This window comes from Callithrix jacchus, chromosome 3, assembly GCF_049354715.1.
Source record: "Callithrix jacchus isolate 240 chromosome 3, calJac240_pri, whole genome shotgun sequence".
NCBI lineage: Eukaryota > Metazoa > Chordata > Mammalia > Primates > Cebidae > Callithrix > Callithrix jacchus.
The window spans coordinates 89,743,424-89,765,375 of record NC_133504.1 but is presented as its reverse complement, the minus strand read 5'-3'; the positions used below and the strand labels follow the sequence as shown (position 1 = coordinate 89,765,375).

General features: G+C 37.6%; 1 protein-coding gene across 2 annotated transcripts in view; it reads right to left on the bottom strand.

The window, feature by feature from the left end:
- The window catches only part of PAPSS1 (3'-phosphoadenosine 5'-phosphosulfate synthase 1), a 105,429-nt gene that overhangs the window by 15,916 nt on the left and 67,561 nt on the right, over window positions 1-21,952 (bottom strand). For both annotated transcript variants that reach the window (XM_035293174.3, XM_035293175.3), the window contains exons 10-11: window positions 16,104-16,372; window positions 1,807-2,036 (exon numbers count right to left, since the gene is read on the bottom strand). In XM_035293174.3, coding sequence (XP_035149065.1) covers window positions 1,807-2,036; window positions 16,104-16,372 — 499 coding nt within the window. The remainder of the gene's footprint in view (window positions 1-1,806; window positions 2,037-16,103; window positions 16,373-21,952) is intronic.

Below are 21,952 nucleotides of genomic sequence, written 5' to 3'. Positions count from 1 at the left end.
AGCTTTAGTAGAAAAATGCCCAGGAAAGCTTCACCGGAAAGTCCTCCACCATGGCAATGTTCCTGCTCATTCCTCTCATCCAACAAGGGCAATTTTGCAAGAATTTCAATGGGACATTATTAGGCATCCACCTCTAAGGTCCTAATTTGGCTTTCTGATTTCTTTTCATTTTCTAATCTTAAGAAATCTTTAAAGGGCAGCCATTTTTCTTCAACCAAAAGAGATTACATTGACACGGTTAAATTCACAGGACCCTCAGTTCTTTTTTACCCCTAGTCTCCAGGTCTCCAGACACCCTCATTCTTCAGGAATAGATTAAATGACTGGTATCATAATTTACAAAAGTGTCTCGAACTTGATGGAGCTTATATTGAGAAATAAAGTTTACATTTTTATTCTTATGTTTTAATTCCATTTTTCCACAAACTTTTTGAAGTTCCCTTGTATATGTTTGATGTAGTTTGACTCTGTGTCCCCACCCAAATCTCAACTTGAATTGTAATCCCCACATGTCAGGGGAGGAACCTACTGGAAGGTGACTGGATCATGGGGGCAGTTTCCCCCATGGTGTTCTCGTGATATTGAGTTCTCATGAGATCTGACCATTTAAAAGTGTGGCACTTCCCTGCTTTGTTCTCTCTCCTGTGGCCATGTAAAACGTGCTTTGCTTCCCCTTCACCTCCCCAGTCAAACAGAACTGTGAGTCAACTGAACCTCTTTTCTGTACAAATTATCTAGTCTCACATTGCTTTTAATAGCATTGTGAAAACGGACAAATTCAATGTTCAATACTACCAATAATTTGTACTAAAAGCTTAGGGTTTTTTGCTCTTCCTAAGATCTCTGAAGACAAAAGTTGTGGTGTTAATGATTAAGAGCACAGACTCTGTAACCAGACTGCCTGGGACTCAGCTACTTAGCTGTCATTTACTAGTCCTGTGACCTCATACAAGTTATCCGGCCTTTGTATGCCTCAGGTTACTCAACTATAAAATGGAGCTAACTGCATCTACTTTAGAGATCACTGTGGAAAATATACGTTGAGCATCCCAATCCACAATCCAAAATATTCCAAAATCTCAAAATTTTTGAGCATCAACAAGACAAAAGTGGAAAAATCCCATCTCTGACACCTTTGCTTTCTGATGGTTTAGTGTACACAAATTCTGTTTCATGCACAAAGTTATGTAAAATATTATATAAAATTACCTCTAGGCTATACGTATAAAGTATATTTAAAACATAAATGAATTCCATGTTTAGAACTGGGTCCCATCCCCAAGATATCTCATTCAAATATTCAAATATTCCTAAATCTGAAGGAATTCAAAATCAGAAACACTTCTGGTCCTAAGCATTTCATACAAGGGATACTCAACCTGTAAATAATTTAGTACTTGTAAATAATTAGGACAATGCCGGTCGCATAGTGATTGCACAAATATTAGCTAAACTCTCTCTCTATACATAGACTCTCTTGGCTTACCATAGTAATCATCACTGAGTTCTCGTACTACTTATGTTCACTAAGCTACAGCAGACGTAGTAAGCAGAGAAATCACAATACTGCCCTTACAGACTTTACAACAAAATTTCTGAAACTGTGAAACAAGATTCAAGTTTTATTTCTACTTCTAATTCTTGGAATATTGAGAAATTAGTTTTCTGAGTTTACCTTTCTCTGACATGGGTAAAACAAAGCCTGTCATCAGTACAGTTGTAGAGATTAGACAGTAAGCTAAATTCCTAGGACCAGCTTAGACGACAAAACACTTCAAAGATTTGTACAGAGAGTGTAAGACTTACTGTTCAGAGTCATAATAGTCCATACGCTTCTTTTTCTTATTGTAAGCCGCAACTCGAAAGGGAACTATTTCCAAAGTGATTAAACCAGGGGCCATTGTCAGCACTTTGGCACCATGACTTGGCTCATAAAGATCCTTCCCTGTTTCTGGATGAGGCATGCCAGCAGGGTCTCGTCCAACAATGTAAAAGTTGGCTCCTGCAACCATTCGTGCTCTGCAATGCCACTGGACCTAGAATAAAAGTTTCATTTTAGATAAGTATGCTTTTATGACTATGTACTTAAAAGTAATAAGTCAATAATAAATGCATATGATTTTCATATAATCATTATCAGTAGGAAATCTCAAGAAATTTAAATGTACCATCATGGGAAGCCAAAAACAAAACAAAAAACAGAAAAAAACCTGCCCCAAACCAAAAGATCAAAAGCATAATGATTTATGGATATATATGTTTATTACTTACCTACTTATAAATGTAAATCTATATATGTTTCTAGATGTTTGATTTTACACAACTACCAGATGCCATTTATATAGCTCAAAATCTAATCTATGAGGTTAGAAGTCAGGATAATGGCTGACCCCTGGAGGGAGGCAACTGCAAGGAGCTTCTGGAATAATGGTAATGCTGTTTCTTGATCCAGTATCTGGTACTGGTAATTAGGATGTGCTCACTGTAAAAGTTCATTGACCTATGCACACACTTATAATTTAGGAACTTTTCTCTATATTATACTTTAACAGGTTAAACAAATCCTATTGGACAAAAATGACAAGTTATGTAAGTACTTAAACTGGTACTGAGAAAATCATAGAAATAATATAACTAGTGTATAACTAATCATATAACATAAGCCAACACTAGCTTAAAAAACAAACAAACAAAAAAAGATTGGTTGTGAATAAATGGCTATGTTGCATCCAAAACTGGCCTTGAGGCCTGTAGTTTCAGACCTAGTAAGACCTATTATTAAAAAATAAAAATTAGTGTAACATCTAGAATAATGCAACTTTAGAATTTAAAGTGACAGTAAGAGATCATCTCTAGTTCAACAAAAAATCTGAAGGTAAAGGCGCCCAAAGGTTAAGTGACTTGGCCAATAAAGTTTAGGATAAACTCAGGCCTAGAAATTTGGTCTTAGGTAGACTCCATTATCTGGTAATTTATATAACCATCACTGTTCTATATTGAAAGAAGGTATAAATGAAGACCACTACACATAAATAACCAAATCACCTTTTACTGATTTGTTTTCATTTTATTTCTCTTGATAATTTCCTGCATACCAGATACTTATCTGTTTATCAACATAGTTTAGAAAGAGCAATAGTAAGAGAGCAATTCCATACCTCACACTTGAACTGTTCATCCTGAGGGGTTCCAACTTTTTAAATTGTTTCTACTAATGTTCCCCTTCATGTTTTCAAACAGTATGCTTATGCTGCTTTAACTGTTTAATTTTACACAGTTTATAACATAGATATTATTTCTACATCACTTAGATTTGATGCCATATTAGAATATTTAATGAGGTTTTTATTCCCTAATAGGTACAGTGATACCAGCATTTTTGGTGAAATCAATATTCATCTGTGAAGTGAGGATTATAATAGTATTTATCTCATAGAAGTTTAAGAAAATTAATAAATGAAACATGTGAGGACTTAGAATAATACCTGGTACACAGTAAGTAGACAATAAATTTAGCCATTATGATGTGTATTTTAATCCCTTTTTTGTACAGCTGTTTATTTTTCCCAGATTTAATGACTGCCTTGATTTTTTCCACTTGCTTAGTTTTCCCAGGTTTCTATGTACCTTGCTCTAATCTTCTTCGTGAGCACACAGTTTAACATAATTCCCATGTTCCTTGCAGTGTGGCCATATGACTGAGTACTGACCAAATGAATGACTGCCAAAGTTGTATGCAGCTCTTTTAATTGTGGCCCATTAAAACGCCCCCTGGCACTTTTCTAGTTCCTAGAACTCGGAAGGAACTATCATAGTTCTGAATGAATAAGATGGCAAAGTATGATGCCATCAGATGTCTGTTCCCCATATAAGCTACTACTTCTTCCACCAACCCTCAGATTCAGCTCTTCACAAAAATTTTGGTCATTCCCCTCTGTTTATACAGAAGAAAGACACAAGACCTCCTAGTTCAGACTCCTGTTATCAAAGGATCAGTCAGAATGATATCTTCAATTAATCACTCTGCAATTCTACTTAAACGGAAAATCTTTTCTGTCTCATGCAAATTAGAAGCTGCTTACATGGAGTTACATTAAAAGAGCAGTCTAAGTTCTCTGAACTTCAGTGAAACTAATTTGCTCATTAAACATTTATGCCTATCATTCAAGTACCCAAAAGTTGATAATCTGGAAATGTTTTACTTAATTTTAATATGTAAGGAAGCTCAGATAATTTAACCCAATTCCGTTTGTCTTTTTAAAACCAGAGAGGAAACTGGAGCTCAGAAAAATTAAGCACCTTACCAGGGGGTAGAACATATTGGTGGCAGTGGCCAGTTCTAATTTCTAGTCTTGCACAATTATTAGAAAATGTAATTGCTTGACTTCTTCTAGAGGTTATATGAGTAAATTAACAAACATGAGTCAACATTCTCTTGCAGGTGACTTGAATAATTTTCATTTACATTCTACCAAATGGTTCTCCAGTGAGAATACTTTTAAATTTGAACAGACATGAATAAACAGAACACATGAAACTCTTCCAAGAACACCTGTTTGTGAGACAACTTAGAACTTATTGAAAAGTTAATAGGCTTTATAATCAAGACAATGTAAGTCAGCCTTCATCAATGGTGTATCTGGTTAAGAACAGACCTTAGAGTCAGGCTGCCCTAGATTTGAGTCCTAGCTTTGTCCCTTACTGACTGAGTGTCCTTAAGTAAGTTCCTTACATAAATATAGTCATCTAATTTATAAAAATCAGAATGATAATGCGTAACACCAAAGGTTGACAGAAGATTTGAAAGCACTCAAGATAGCACCTGGCCCTCAGTAAGTAACAGCCACACACATCGATGCTGTTACTATTATTCTGTGAAACATTTCCTGTGAAACTCAGCTGAATTAATTGCTTCCTAACCAGAGTTTCTAAAGAAAACCCATTCACTCTCTGAAAAAGATGACATGCTGACTATAAGATGGGTGCTGAAAACCAGTGACAGCTGCCTGCTCATCTCCCCAACAGATTTATGTCAAGATGTATTATTTATCTTTATATGCCCAGTAGTAGCATGATATCTGGGATATTTCACGCATACTTTTGAAGGAACACAGGGATGATTTCCAAAGGTTTTCTATAAAGCCCTCTAAGAAAATGTAAGTTGTGCATGGTGGCTCATGCATGTAATCCCAGCACTTTGCAAGACTGAAGCAGGAGGGCTGTCTGAGCCCAGGAGTTTAAGATCAGCCTGGGCAACATAGGGATACTTCATCTCTACAAAAAAAAAAAAAGAAAAAAAAGCCAGGCATGGTGGCACTTGCCTGTAGTACCTGTCCCAGCTACTCAGGAGGTTGAGGTGCGAGGATTACTTGAGCCTCTGGGAGACTGATCCTGCAGTGAGTGGAGATCGCACCACTGCATTCTAGCCTAGGTAACAGAAGAAGACCCATCTCATAATAAAAAAGGAGAAAAAAAAAATAGGTAAATGGCCAACCTCACAGCAAACGACTCATTTTCAGCTTTACTTGTATCTATCAACCAAATAACAACGTTATTTTCTGATTAGAAAAGTAACTTAAATCATATGTAGTAAACACTGTCAGTTTCCAATGCAAGTGATTTCTCTTTGTCCTAATCTCTCTGTTCCTTGATAATAGCAATCTCACTCTCAGAAGGATGAGAATGTGAACAGTTTGCTTTCCCAGCCTTCCTTGCTGCAGCCTGGGCATCCAAGAAAATAATGGAACCTCTGGGGAAGTCTGCTGGAAGGTTTCTGAAACACTTTCCCTCCGTAATAACATTCTCAACTTTTTTTGTTCTGAAAATGTCTTTACTTCACTTCTACTGTTTAGAGATATTTTTGCTTGCGCATAGAATTCTAGATTAAGATGCTTATTATTACATTAATTTTAATTTTCTTTCATTTTTATTTTTTCTCTTAAAGATGTTATTCCATTGCTTCAGAGAAGTCAGTCACCATTCCTACTATTTCTGGGTATGAAATATTCCCTCTTCTCTCCCCTGCCCACCTCCTTTTCTATTTATTGTTAACTTTCAGCAAATTGACTGTGTGCTTAGGTGTGTTTTCTTCAGATTTATCTAAGATTCACTTGACTTCTTAAATTTGTAGGTTGATATTATTCACCAATTTCAACCATTACTTTTTCATAACTTTGTATGTCACATTCCTCTCCTTCCCCACTTCTCTCAGAACTCCAATTATATATATACTAAACAACTTGATACTGTCCCCAAGTCACTGAGGTTCTGCTTATTTTCTCATCTTTTCTTTTACAAAATTACTATATTTTAAGCCTTTAACTATTGTTCATTATTTAAAGGCATCCTATAATAAATTTCCCCTTTTTTCAAATTACTTTTACTGATCTGTCTTCTAGGTGAATAAGCCAACTGTAGTCTGCTTTTAAGTCAGTCATCCAAGTAAATTTTTTCATTTCAGATACTATGTTCTTTTAGTCCTTGAATTTCCTCTTTAAAAAAAAAATGTTCATTCTTCTGAGATTCCCCATCCATAGGACTATGAATTTTTTTGAAGACATTAATGCTCTTATTCCAAAATCAGCATCATCTCAAGATATGTTTTTACAGTTTTTATTCTAGATTATAAATCACATTTTCCTATTTCTTCCAGTATATACTGTATGCTTCCAGTAATTTGTTATTGTATGCTGTGTATACGAGTAAAGATACAGGAAAAAATACAAAATTCAGGACAGAGATTACCTGGGGTGGAGGTGGGTGATGGGAATGGCAGCATAAGAATGGGATTAGAAGTACTTGCTAGGTAGAAGTCACACTTATCGGCTTAGGAGCAGTTCTATGTTGTTCATTAAATAGTTTATTGTTTCTGAGACAGAGTCTCACTCTGTCACCCAGGTTGGAGTGCACTGGTGCAAAAATGGCTTATTCCAGGTTCAGCCTCCTGGGCTCAGACAATCCTCCTGTCTCAGCCTCTCAAGTAGCTGGGACCACAGGGATGCGCCACCATGCCAGGCTATTTTTTATTTTTTGTAGAGACAGGGTCTTGCCATGTTGCCCAGGTTAGTCTCAAACTCCTGTGCTGGAATGGCCCTCCCACATTAGCCTCCCAAAGTACTAGGATTACAGGTGTCTGGCCATTAGTTTTTAAAAATAAGAAATACATAATCAAAATGAAAAAGGACAATTAATTCATGAGCTAATGACAGGGCATCACGTACCACAGATTATGATTAATCCAATTCTGTGTGTCTGAGGTCCATGCAAGATACTTTTAGGAAATAATATTAATTTACATTCCCACCATGTTTTAACTTTATCGAAGTAAATGGTGGAACATTTTATTAAGGTTCAAATTCACTGACAAAATTAACAAGATATGTTATCAACACATCATTTAAAATAAACCCAAACAAAGAAATGCATTTCCTACAACGTAGCTCATATTTTACCTAATTTTGTTCATAGGGTTCCTAATTCACACTGCTTAAATGTATTTCAAAGTACATGAACCACAAGATTTTGTATACATTATACAAGTTGGAAAGAAAATTAAAAGATGGCTAAATTTTGTAAAATATTCACAAGATCTAAAATTTCCACAATATTCTAAACATACTTTTAAAGTTTTTCTATAATGTTTTATTTTTACTTCTTTTTTATATTCTATACTGGCCTTTACTCAACATAAATACACTTCTTTAGACAGACAGACTTCAATTTCCAGTTCCTTAACCAAAGAAACCTACTGGCTGAAAAACGCATGTTCCCTAAAGACGACTGCTAAAAACAAAAAGTAAGAGAAAAAACTCAAGGGAAAAAAATCCAAACTATTACAGTGTATTTTATTCCCAAGCATTAATATGGTATACACTTATCTTTTTTCACTAGGCTACAGCTTAAAATAAACTAAAAGAATTAAAGGGAAAAATATCTCCAGCAATATGATTCTTTTTGTCATCAATAAAGCCAAGAAGATGCTCATCCAACATGTCAATTCAATGACCACATAAAAGTTGCATTTAAAAGCAGACCAAAAATTAAAAGAAATAGGTGGAGCAAATAAGGACTGTTTTCCTCTATAAACTTCCAATCTCCTAAAAACTGTTTTTTTGATAAAGTGAGGCAATTAAAGGAAACAAAAAGGAGAAACAATAGGAAGTAAACAGTGAATTAACATTTTAAAAATAACACCACGAACATAAATTTATATGCTGGTAATAACTCTATAGAAAGAATAATCTACATGCTGGAACCATGACACTAAAAAGTTACATAATAAACATTACTTTATAAGACTTTAAAATATTCTTATTACCCAAAATAGCACAACTGTTGCATTTTCTGGAAGCTGTGGTGTTTCCTGGACTTACTGACAGGTACACAGAGACCCTCCCTGGCTTAGGAAGTGTGCTTCTCTGTTTATCTTGTCAGTCACAAACTTTCAACCTTCCAGCACTTAAAAATCAGTGACAAAGCAGGCATGTGAGTGTACAGTGATTACCTTTTTAGACAGTATTATACTACTTTGCTCTGCGTATGTGAAAGAAAACTGGGTATAAGATATCCAAAAGGCAAGATTTTGATAACATGTCAAAAAATTCAAGCAATTTCAATTCCAGAAATATTGTGAAGTAAATATGCAAAAAGGTTCATTTCAGGATTTATTACAGGGTTGTCAAAAAACAGAAACTAACCCAAAGATCCTTCAACTGGGGTTGTTATTTAATTAAATTCCTAAACAGCAGGGAACTAACTGTACCATCATTAAAATCAAAGATCAATATTTAAATTAACATAAAAAGGTATTTGTAACACAGGAAGTTTAAGAAGCGGTTTAACAATACAAAATACATATAGAAATGTTGGGGAGAAATGAAACAAACGTTCTAGGCTTTGATCTCTATCACAACCATCAAGCCCTAGAGAATATGATTTCGGAAAATCACTTGCTGAATTCGCTTACTAGTGAAATGATGGCAGACATGCAACTCAAGGAAGAGGAGGAACAAGAGTGATAAGACAGGTCTTACACTCCCGAAACAGAATAATGAAATCATCAGTGTGGATCTGATTCACTATGTGGTACAAAATTTCCATACTGCCTTGTTCAAGAAAATGAAAAAGCAGGGGAAGATAGGAGGATCAAATTTAAATAATACTGAGGTGCCTTTTTACCTTTAGATAAAGTTTAAGAATTGTCTTATCAAAATGGAAGGCAGAATACGGGCTACTAAAAATAAGTAATTATACTTGAAATAAATAGATATTTGTTTCAGAATTTCCTTCACAAGGACATTCATGGAGCTAAGGTTTATTCGAATTTTTACTTAATTTCCTGTGAGTCATACAGGTAAGAGTTAGTGATGTTTTACCACCCAATAGTGAGAATAGAAGAGTAGCTCCTGGTCCAAATTAAAGTCAACACTTTAAAAAAATGTATCTATGAAAATTTTAATTCTATAGTGGCTTCTCCTTGCTATCCATCATAGGTTAATTAAGATATCACATGACTAATAGGTCAATGATCGCTGATGGGTAAGAACCTCAGTTCCATATCTCTACACACATTTGTAATATAAAATTCTTCAGAGTTAGAATTGTTCTAGATTCATCCCAATATGGCATGTTTTCTAGAAGTTTCTTAACCTCTTTTAATTCATGCCCCTTTTTATAAACCTAAAAGTTTCATTTCTTCCAAATACATTTGAAAACAGTATCTATCACTTATCTCTCACTTCCACACCTGGCAAAGACTTTGGTAAATTTTATTTTCAGTAGTTACTAAAACAAAAACAAATTAAAAACCTACTTTTCAAATCTGAAGTTACATTATAAAATTATAAAATAGACTATTATACTGCTTACATTTAATACCACTCCCATTAAACCATTCTCTCCCCACACCCAACCGTTGAGAAATTTCAACGTTCCAGAAGTCTGGAAGATTAGATATATGATATTTTCAATTTTTATGAATTTAAAATACTGAGAAGAATAAACTGAACATTTGAGTCCCACTTTAAGTGGCTTATGTCTTTATAGCTTCACATGAAAATCTGCATTTATTTAAGTGTAATAAATTTTATTAAAGTCAACATTCTGTAAGGCCAACTTTACATACTCAAAAGGTTTATAAAAGAACATAGAAACTATTTTTTTTAGCAAATGTTTGAATTTTATTTTCTAGACTGTCAAAAATGTATCTGTTTTAATGCTATAAAAATTCTTTAGGAATTACCCAGGGCCTCAGTGTAAATTAAAAAAAAAATTCTTTTTTAAGAGTAAATAAAAAAATAAATAAATAAAATTCTTTAGAAAGTCAAATGCATTACCTAATTTTGCTGTGTAAAAAAATCTACACCTTAATCTTAAGAATTCCATATTAAAATATTCTTTATCTTGGTTGTACCTTATCTAGTATTAACACACTTTCTTGAAATTCCTAAACTATAGTGATCTGCCTCTTGACTTTCCAGAGATAGGAATTATTTTAAACTCTTCAAGCTGACTGGGAGAATCGAGACAGGCAAGTGAAAGACAAGGTTCACCCTCCCATCATATAGCTTCCTGATACTGTGGCTTTTGCTCTTCTTTGTACTAATACAACTGATATTCTAAGTGCTTCTGTTACGTTCTATCACTATGTACTGGTACTGAACACTGGTCTCACGAGAGTCACATTTCTGGTTTGCAATACAAAAATTATGAAATTTACTTGGACGTTTCATACTTCACTTTGTAGGAGAGAATTAAATATACTTTACAAAAACTCTTACAATTTTAAGAGCTGAAAGGGAGTCTAGATGATGGAATCTGAATTCTTCATTTCATATATGAGGCCCAATACAAGACAGAGAATTTCCCCAAAATTTCCTTTACCTTTAAGGATAATGTTTCAATCTCCAAAAAAATATACCTCAAATGTAAGAGCTGTATTTTTTAAGAACAATCAGCAACCAAACTAATTTTATGCTTGGAAGTGACCTTGCCCTGGCTGAGCTCAGACCCCCCAGTCAGGTGAGAACAGTATCAGCCCTCCCAGAGTGGGGCCTCAGAGTGAAGACAGCAAGCCTGGCAAGGCTCAGCATCCACCTTCCCTTCTTGCCTCCCAAACCTTGGGGCCCTCAAAAGGCTCTCTGCCCTCCCACTGATTGTTATTTTAAGAAAACAGAGGAAAGCAACCATGATGATAAGGTACTGGAAACTATTTCATGAGGTCATTCACTAGGGTGAGATGAAGAAATTAAAATAGGTAACAAGTAACAAGCTCTTCCCAATATGCCAGTCACTGTACAAAATGTTTTATAAATATTTAATGTTTATAGCAAATCAATAAGATAGTTATTATTCCTGTTTTACAAATAAGAATACAGGGACTTGGAGAATTCAAATAACATATCCTAGCTGCAAAATGAACTGGTGAAGGACCAAGTCTTTGGACCTGGATCTGTGCGACCCCAAAACCCACACATTCCTATTCATCCTAAGCTACTCACACTGTATCAAGGATGGTTAGGGAAGACACTGTATAGATTATCTAGCTGGGAAATCAAAAAACTTGAAAAATCAGACTAACAGACAATATCTGAGTTTGATGCAGCTTTAGTAAGAAACAAGCAAGAACGAATTCTGAACAGAGCAAGAGAAAAAAATGACATCTTTTTCCCTGTGAAAAGCAATCTATCACCTGCAAAATCTGGTGTTTCCTAATGAAAAAAGTTCAGTTCTCAAGACAAATATAAGATAAAAGTATAAAATAGACTACAGGGATCCCCAAAGTTACTTTCAAAGCAAATCAATACACTCTACATCTATTTGTGACACAGGCCCACAACTGCTTATTCAAAATTTTGAAATCTAAAAACCCAGTTTTGTAACTCACTTGGTAGAAAAACCTGATCAAAACCAAGGAAGTTTCAATTGGTCTTTTTGCTAATCGTATTTGTGAGAAAAATCACTCACTTTGCTACAGGAATATTAATGTGCTTTAACATGGGGATACCATCCCAGGTCCATCAAGAGAGTTAATACATAATCCTAAAAATTTTGATAAGAGATTGTGACTATGTCATACTACTCAAGAAACTTTGGAACAAAATAAATGAGAAGACAAAATTGTCAAAGACTCCCAAAGATAGTCAAAGGTACAAATAAAACTTAGGTGTCTACAGCTTGTATAATTAAACTCAAGAAGTAACATCAGTTGCTAGAGCTATTGGACGTGTGCAGAGGGAAGAACAAGTTTATATCCTAACAGACACCCTACTCCCTGCTGCAGATACTGGTGTAAAGCATGGCCTACTTAAACAAGCACACTGGCATCCATGTCAGAGTGTGTTCTGCCCCTGGTAAAGGGCATCCACTTGCTTACACATAATCAGTTTCTTTTATAGAGTCATTTAACAATGCATGAGTAACTTTCACAGCAAAGGATAATCTCTACCTCCAACTGCATTTTCCCCTAAATTCAACTGTTTATGAAGTTTTAATCCTTATTAAAACTTCATAAACCCAGCATATAGCTGTTAGTAGCATATATCCACATTCTCAAATACATCTTACCTTTGACACTTTCATGTCACAGGTCTTAGAAAGCATTATCTATCCTTTGCAAAAATGGACTTAGTATGCAGTGAGATGAGACAAATAGAATTTCCTACACAGTCAGTTAATACCTCACAAAGACAAAGTGTGTATGTATAACACCATTTTAGCATTAGAAAGTTAACACTCCCTCCACATTCTCGCTTCCTCCATTCCTGAAATGGAATTTAGGATGCAAGCCATAAAATCTTTACAGACTAGAAAATCAGGAACATCCTGTTGATAACCAAATAGGCTTAACAGCTGCTCATGGTTCTGAAAAGCACTTGTGCTAAGGAAACAAATCTGGTACCAATACCTTCTAAATGACCTACAGAAAACTATTAAAGGAAGAGTCATTGTTTTCATTTTATTATTATTAGTTGGAAAATAAGCATTACTGACAGACTTTTTCCTGATGTCACTGGAAATGCTACAAAAATGAGGGTGTTTTTTTATTACAAAAAAATTCTTCACTTATGGCTGCAAATAAGCCAAATAAGTCAAACACACAAGTTAGGCCCTCGAGAAAAAGAGATACTTTTCCTAAACAGCTCAATCCAACAGCCTAAATACTGCCAGGCCAAAAACATTAAAACACTTCATGGTCTGAAATATTAAGATGTTTACTAGAATTTCTAAAGCTTATTCTTCTCAAGTTCAGAAGTTAAAAACTGCCTTTTGCTCAGGCATCAGAGCTGGGCCTTCCTGAAAAGAACCACATCTCTTAAGCTCACAATTCACACTCCAGACAGAGATGTAGAGGCAGACACAGCTTTAATATGCCTCTTAGTCTCCCTAGAAAACCCGGGAGCTCTGCAGGCACCCAGAACAACTAACTTCTTAGCCTTCCCTCCAAATGCCAAAGCACAAAGCGACTTTGAGGCTTCTTGGCAGCAAGGAGCCCTAGAAGGAAAAACAACAGACAGGCCCAAGTTTCAGACCCACTTCTGTGTCTCTCCTTGACCTAACATTAGTCAGGCTCCTCTGAGTACTCTAAGTCTTGACCTTCAGTGTCCATCGTTATCAGGCCTGCATTGCCCAACTGTAGCAAAAATCTTGCTAAGTTTGTTTACTGAGAATCCTCTATTTTCAGCATCTGTTCACTTTCATTATCTGATCAAATTCCTTATCTTCCACCCACCTCCCAGGTATCTGATCATCCTGGCCTGCCTTCAGCAAGAATCCCATTTATGCCAGAATCCCCTACTTCCAATGTTTCCTCTCAGTAATTTTCCATCCACTTACCTCCACCCTGTCCTTGGCTATGAATCCCCACCTGTCCATGCTGTATTCAGAGTTGAGCCTAATTCTATACTGAAGTCTTTATTCTCCTGTTGCAGTATTCCCTGAATAAAATTCTGTTTTTATTACTTTAACCACTGTACAGCTCTGGTCTTCTTTGACAGACTACAGTTAAGTCACTTAGCCTCTCTGAGCTTCAGTAACCTCACTGGTAAAACAAGAATAAAACCTTCCTCACCAAGCTGTGGAGTAACATAATGCATGCAAAGCAGCTATTTAGTGAGTGACACATGCACAGCCACTCATAAAATAGGTATTTTACATTTCTTTATATTATTAGCTTTACATATTATTAAACACCAAAGGATATCCCAAATTAAGCCTAGGACACATGCTCTGACATGAAGCCTATTGGGTGATAGGTCATCCCAGGTTCCCTGCCATCATCAAAACTCTAAGACTTCATAGACTTAAGAAGCATCCTTGAAATATTGATAGTTCCTTTGATGTGGGGCCAGAATCCTAGAAATGCTGAGAATTTGCAGCAAAGTAGTTTTTTAAAGACAGCCAATTATATTAATTACCACATATTGTCATGAGCCAGGCAATGTGTTAAATGATTTACATTGATCCGATTTGCTCCTCTGAACAACAGAAACATGGGCAGATATTACCAATACCAGGAGTCAGGTAATGTAATAATACAAAGATTAAGAATATGTATTATATGAAGAATATCACAATCCACAACTCTAGGCTCTGATTAAAAAAAAATAAGTCCATTTATTTGGAGATTCCCCCTGTAATGAATGTTGCCAGAGCCATCCTAACTCACTGCTTTGGAACTCTTATAGGATATTATAAGAATTTATTTCTAGTCTTCTCAAAAAAGATGTGGCTACATATTTTTAAAAATATTTTAATGTTATATAATATTAAAAATTATGCAAAATTATAATACAAAGCTCTGGAGCCAGATTACTTAGGTTGAAATTTTTTTTTTCTTTTTTTGAGACGGAGTTTAGCTCTTGTTACCCAGGCTGGAGTGCAATGGCGCGATCTCAGCTCACCGCAACCTTCGCCTCCTGCGTTCACGCAATTCTCCTGCCTCAGCCTCCGGAGTAGCTGGGATTACAGGCACGCGCCACCGTGCCCAGCTAATTTTTTTTTTGTATTTTTAGTAGAGACGGGGTTTCACCATGTTGACCAGGATGGTCTCGATCTCGTGACCTCGTGATCCACCCGCCTCGGCCTCCCAAAGTGCTGGGATTACAGGCGTGAGCCACCACGCCCAGCCAGGTTGAAATTTTATATCTACCATGTACTACTACTATGTGGTCCTGAACAGTTTAACCGCCCTACTTCAAGCTCCTCATCTGTGAATTGTGAATAACAATAGTACCTACCCTCTTAGTATTGTAAGGATTAATCCTTATAACCACTTACTGTGCACTTAAACACAGTCCAGAGAAGTCTCCAGAAGTCTAACCTGAGATTACAAACTAGCTGGTGGCAATCCAGGCCCAGAACTGTATCTGAACTACTCGACAACAGTCTTGTATTATTTCCACAAGACCAGGCTCTTATGGGTGGTGAGCAAAGTTGAATCTGAGGCCAGGGAAGGACTTGCTGCAACGTGCAGACTGATAGGGTTCAGGACGCACTCCCCCAGAATATGGCACCTTGGCATTTGAGAAAACAACAGAAGAAAGCAAGCCATTCTCACCTTCCCCTGAAGCAGACATAAAACGTAGTGGATCTTCCCCTGAAGTAGGTCATAAGACCCTTATTCCAGAGGTGCCTACCCTATACCTACAGGAAAGGAATGTGCCTATCTCTGAAAACACAAGGACACAGAGAAGAATAGAAACAAATAGGCTTTGCCCAGCTCCCCTCTTTAACAAGGACCGAGAACTCTGGAACTGGGACAAGATCAATGATGTTGGAGTTGTGTCTGCAATGTGGCTAGCAGTTACAAGAGGAGCTTGTGGCATACCTTCCAACCACACCCAGCCCTGTCCGCAGAGAACAACCCCTCCTTCAAACTGAGGCCAAGACCCACAACAGCAAGTGAAACCTCTCCCCACCTTTCCTTTCTCAAAGCTGCCCCTAACATCCAGGGAACATCCCTAACAAGCAGGAGAGGATGTTGTGTATGCTAAATGTTTGGAAAAGTCTACACAGCAGAGAAAAAGCAATGGGATGGTGACACTAGCTGTGTTAGTAAGAGGGGCTTTAACACTGCCGCAGTGAAAATCTTACAAGTTGTTTACCTCAGTTGGTCCAGCATACATCATGGGAGATGGGAAGATGGCCACCACAGTCGTCTCAGGATTCAGGACTCCTTCCTCCAAAACTGCAGCATGCTGCTTCATACGCCACATCAAAGGAACATCATCATCCTTTGTCCAGCCACCCAGAGGGTGGAGGAGGAGGACGGGGCGCCGGTAGCCCCTCTCTAGAAGTTGCTTATGGGTATCCTGCATTAACAGGGCATGTCCATTGTGCACTGGGTTGCGTAACTGAAATGCAAATACAGCATCTGAAAAGAGAATTTCCAGAGTCAGGAACAGCATGTTTCTAACAGATTACCTTCCAAAGGATAAGCAATTTTTCTCAAAACTTGATAGTTAGGATTAAGCAAACATATGCCTACTCAGAAATCAGAAAACTGGTTTAAAAAAAAAAGAAAAAGAAAAAGCATGTACTGCTATGACCATTTACTCTAGGATAATATCACCTATACTTCTACTGTACAATATTAAGTAAATCATACTTATCTGAGGATATGCAATATTACAGTCATGGATTTATAAGAATTACTTTCGTGCATTCATGGGAAATCAGAGCAATCATCAGACTTTCTGGTCCTAACATCTGGGATCATCTGCTTACCATAGATACACATTTTGGGTCTCTGCCTCAGTTACCCATCAAATCAGTCCCTCCAAAGGATCTAAGATAATGCTTTATTAAGGGAAACAGAAAGGTAGAGACAGATATTTGTAGTTTGAAAAATTGACTTACTGTCCAAATGTGCTCAATTACAACGATTACTTTGTTTGATTAGAACCATATTTTGTTTAATGATCCAAGGTCAGAATTTTGGATTATAATTTAGCAACAACAATATCCCTTAAAACAATGAAAATTACTAGACAGATGAAACTGGTTAACTCCCTATCTCCTGCTTACAACCCTGGCTTCATTCCTACGCGGTGCTTGCTAGGAGACCTCTCTAATCCAGTTAAAGGAGCTCTGTATTTTGCTTCCCTCACAATACCTGACAAAGCATGATGCCATGCTGATCCAAGATTGACTCAGACAGAGAAACAGCCTCTCTAAACAATCTGTAAGCCAAACAGTACATCTTAATCTATTTTCAATTCTGACCCTCTTCTATCATCATAACAAAAGGTATCACACTGTGGCATCCTACTGAGATTTTTTCTGTTTTGCCACATCCTGTAAAATCCAAGATTTATAGCATGATCATTATTCTTGGAAGTCCTCAAGTTACTTTTATACATGAACAGAACAGGGCTCATTTTCACAAAGTAAATAGCTGATATGACATTGGTACAAAGAACAGAAAAGTCTTAATATATAAGCACTTAAAATTATTTTGCTTTGGGATGGAAGGAGAGAAACAGACCTAACATTTTTCTATCCTTCTGAATGTACTTCAAATTTCATTTTACATATGGACATAAAAGATCCCAATATATCTATCCCTTTTGACAACTAGTACTACAGAATTCCCCTCCCACAAGATCAAGAACCAATTTTACTTCCTGACTAGATTATACTATAGTTAAAAAGACAGATGAAGAATATCGCCTGAACACAGAGGTAATAATATTCCTTCATAGGAGTATCAGTATTCTTTAATTCAGAGGATTACTGCCTGATGTTAATCGGCCCACTCTGATTCTGGCCTAAATCTCATCACTCAGTTCTCTCACCTCTCATCCTCTCACTTTACACTGCCCATTCTTCATAAATAGCTTAAACCACAACATAACACTTGCTAAGCACTAATGAATCCTACACCTGGGCTGAAGTGAATCACTGCACTGGGAGGAGGTGCGAGGGTCTGGCCCAGCACAAGTCTGCAGCACCAGGGCCAAGGAGAATAACTGGAGATTGAAGCCAGGAGGGCCAAAGCCCAGAAGACAGCCTGTTGGACTGGGAGACTGTTTACATACAGGAAGGTAGAGCCAGTAAGTCAATATTGAGAATAACGAGAGCCAGGGTTCTCACTATAGAAGAAGACAAGCATACATACAGAAAGGAGAATGGCTAGAATAGACTACAAGGTATTGGATGAAAATACGAGTGTGATGCCATGATTTTAAGCTATATGAACAGATACAAGAATACATACAAATTTAAGTGTATACATACACATGTGTGTATATATGTATGTGTATGTGTATATATATGTGCACATCTCTTAGTTTTGTCCACTTTCTTTTTGTAGGACCATTGTTTGGTCCTATAAACAATGACTACCCAGTGGCAAGGAGCAAAACAAAAGCCCAAATTTTCATTTCTAAATACCATTCCCCACTTATATCAACTGGAGCTCCTTGGCGAATGGCAGCTTTTACAGCTGGGGCAAGGAAAGTACAACATGAGCTGGAACACGTTTTTGTACCATTAAAAAAGGAAGTGCTCAATGAATAATGGGGACATCTGAAGAAGGCTCATCTGACAGACCACAATCTACACACTGGTGAATAAAGACACACTCTGACAACAGCAAGGACAGGCACTGCCCTCCCTGTCAAGTTTTTCTCTTTGTTGCATTTTTGCACAGCTATTATCAAACACATGACATTTGTATTCCACTTGGCCATTCTGGTCTAACCACCTGTTTCTGACATCTTGTGGTCCTCTTGGAGCCACAAGGCTTAATGCTGGGCCCTATGAAATTCCTTCTTTACAGACTCATTCAGGAGGCTTACCCCTGCACCTGGGTTCAATTACTGCACAAGAACAGATGGCTTCTCTTAGCCACATCTCTAAGTCCTGCCTTCCAGTTCATCAGACAGGCACATTACAAAAGCCATTTCAATACACATTGCTCATTACCTGCCTCTTTCCTCAATTCTTCTACCTTTCTTATTACTGTCACATCTCAAGTCAAATTTGGGTCTGGCCCCCAAAGCCTATTCCTTCTCCTGTCCTGCATGTCTATGTGAAAAAAATTCCCACTAGAGCAAGTTCTCTCCCTTTCCTCTGGATTCCTTATCATCTAGTCCAGGAGTCAGTGCACTACGGAAATGAGTGACATCTGATCCCTTTCCTTCCAGCTAGTAGAATAGGAAAAAGAAAGTGAAGAAGGTCTTCCTGAGCATACATGTGTGACAGGAAAGGCAATGAAAATATCAGCATTCCCTGGACACATGTAGGACAAGCCACAGGCCACTTCATCTAGTGATGTGGCCAGCAAGGACTGTCATGGCACAGTGCAGAGCCACCCAAACTCTACTCTTTCCAAGCTGAGCATCCAAAGAAAACTGCAGCTTAGCAAATACATAAATGAGGTGACGAGCAGGACCATGCTCCTAAATCCTAGTCACCCTTCCTCAGACTTCCAGAACTGTGCTTTGCATTCCAGCCCACAGCCAGAGCCCAGTATCCACCGCAACCACTGAACAGAGAATGACAATGTCTTGCTGCTTCTTTCCTCCTAACTTCACTGTAAGACTCCCCTACACAGAGCAGTCATTAGTAATTCCTTTCTTGCCATCCCACCCAAGGTTTCTATCTGCCTCTCTACCCAAAGCTCCAAGAACAGACATTTCTGATTTTTCCTAAATCAATGGAGTAGCTAAACAAGACAATGGTTCTAGGGTTGCTAAGAGTTGTGTGTTCAGTGTTTGCTTTTATGGGAGTTTTTGTGAAAGGACCTGGAAGAACAAAGCAATATGATCTCCCCTCCTCCCTTGAGATTATCATAAACTACCTGTCTTTCTTTTACTCAAGCTGCTTAAGAGAGGGGGGAGAAATAAAGGAATAAGACAGAGATGGGCCACTTGAGTGAATATGAAGATACTAGAATTTTTCACAAACTGGTACTCTCATACTCTAAAGTACGGTAGCAATGAACTGTTTTCTATTCTCATGACTAAAAATGCTTCCAAATTAAAGTAAGATGTTGACTATAAAGCTTTGTGCCGACTGGGTTCAGTGCCGCTTCTTTGCCATTCACCTTCCCATCTATTCTCTGATGTCTTGGGGCAAGGAACGCAGAGGTCCCTTAGGGCTTCCCCTAGAAGGGGCTGTTGTCCTCCTGCCTCAAGGGTGGGAGGCATTGGCAGGCAACCAGAGGATGGAGGGAGAAAAGTTTTGGGAGAGCTCTTGCCCCCACTAGCATCTGCCTCAGCACTGTGACTCTAGCTGTGCCAACAACTTGCAACCAGCTTCCGCCCAGCGGCCCTCCCACAGCTGAAGCTCCCACCTGGCACATGTAGGACAAGCCACAGGCCACTTCATCTAGTGATGTGGCCAGCAAGGACTTCCAACATCAGGAAGCAGGACAACACTGCTTCCTGCTCTCACCTCTTTGGGACTGACTGATGCTACCCAATGCCACTAGTCACTGGACACCTCAGCAATTTCTTGTAGGTTCCCTTAACCCTGATCACCCTTCTTTAAATACTTGCTCCATTAAATTATGCTCAAAGCCTCATCTGAGTGTGCCTTCTGCTTTCTGCTGGGACCTGACTGACAAAGGCTCCCCCTCACCCACTCTCAGCTCACAACATCTCCGGCTTGCTGCCACTGATCAATCCACTACCAACTTCAGAGCCAAACATACATAGATCTGCTTCTGCCTCAGCTTTCTCACATACCACCCCCAACTTTACCTTCTGATGTCTCCAGTTACTCACTTAAAATGTAGTTTGTAATTCAGCAACTCTAGAAAGCTTTCTCAGATTTATTCAACACTGTACTACCACATACTAGTCTGAAAGAAATTATGTCAGCTCTTCCCTTTGCAATCAGCAGGAAACCAATATTCCGTGTTCAATAAACACTAACAGGCTCTTACTTGGCTTACGTGAAACGCATTCCTCCCCTCCAGGATATTGGCCAATCATCAGTAATGCAAAGAACTTGCCATCTGGAAATGTATCACCTTGAAATCACTGATGTGGGTATTAAAGACTTCCCAATCCTTCCAGCTACAGAATGGTCTTAAGAACAGCCAAACCGATAATGCCATGCATGGGACAATACCCCACATGGGGTAATCAAAGTACTTCGAAGATGAGGGGAGTACAAAGAGGAAAAGGTAAGAAGAGAAATCCTAGATTAAGAAAATTAATTAATTCCCCACTTTCTCTCTCCTGAACACATCAGAACTGACTTGTTATTGGCTTTCTCAAAGAGTGAACAAGAACTACAAAGTCAACTCCTCAGTCTGTTGCTTATTTGCCTCAGTATAAAAATGGAAAAATAGAATAACACTCCAATTTTTGTTGTTTGATGTAAGGCTAATAACTGGCTCTCAGCTACTTTAAACAAAGTTGCAATCATTCATTATGTAACAAATTCTCTAAATGACTTAAAATGTTTGGCTCACAAAGAAGACTGCAAAACAGATGTAATATGAAAGTCCCTAATTATGAATGATAATTCCTTGATAAGACCCTTTCAACAGTGCCAACAATTAATCTACTAACATCAGTTCCAGATATGAATTCAAAATTTTGGCAAAAAAATTAAATAACATGTTCTCAGCAAGTCCTCCATTAAACATGTTTCTGTTCACCAGCAAAAAAAGGGAAGTGTGCTTATAATAAACTACCAGATGCTTCTGGTTGCAAATAACAGAAAATCCAACTAGAAGTACCTTAAATAATTTGAATATATGTTATCTCTTTGAATAAGAAATCTGGAGATAAATGACTGCATGGTTGGATGAGAAACTCACACTATAAGGACAAAAGTTAGCATATTTGGAATATTCATGAATACAAAATGGCTGCAGGAACACCAAACACTGTGTCCTCACGTGACAGCATCAAAAATGCTGTCAAAAGAAAGAGAAGGATGGAAAAAAGAGAATTTATTTGGCATAAGCCAAACTATCAGAAAAAAACATCTT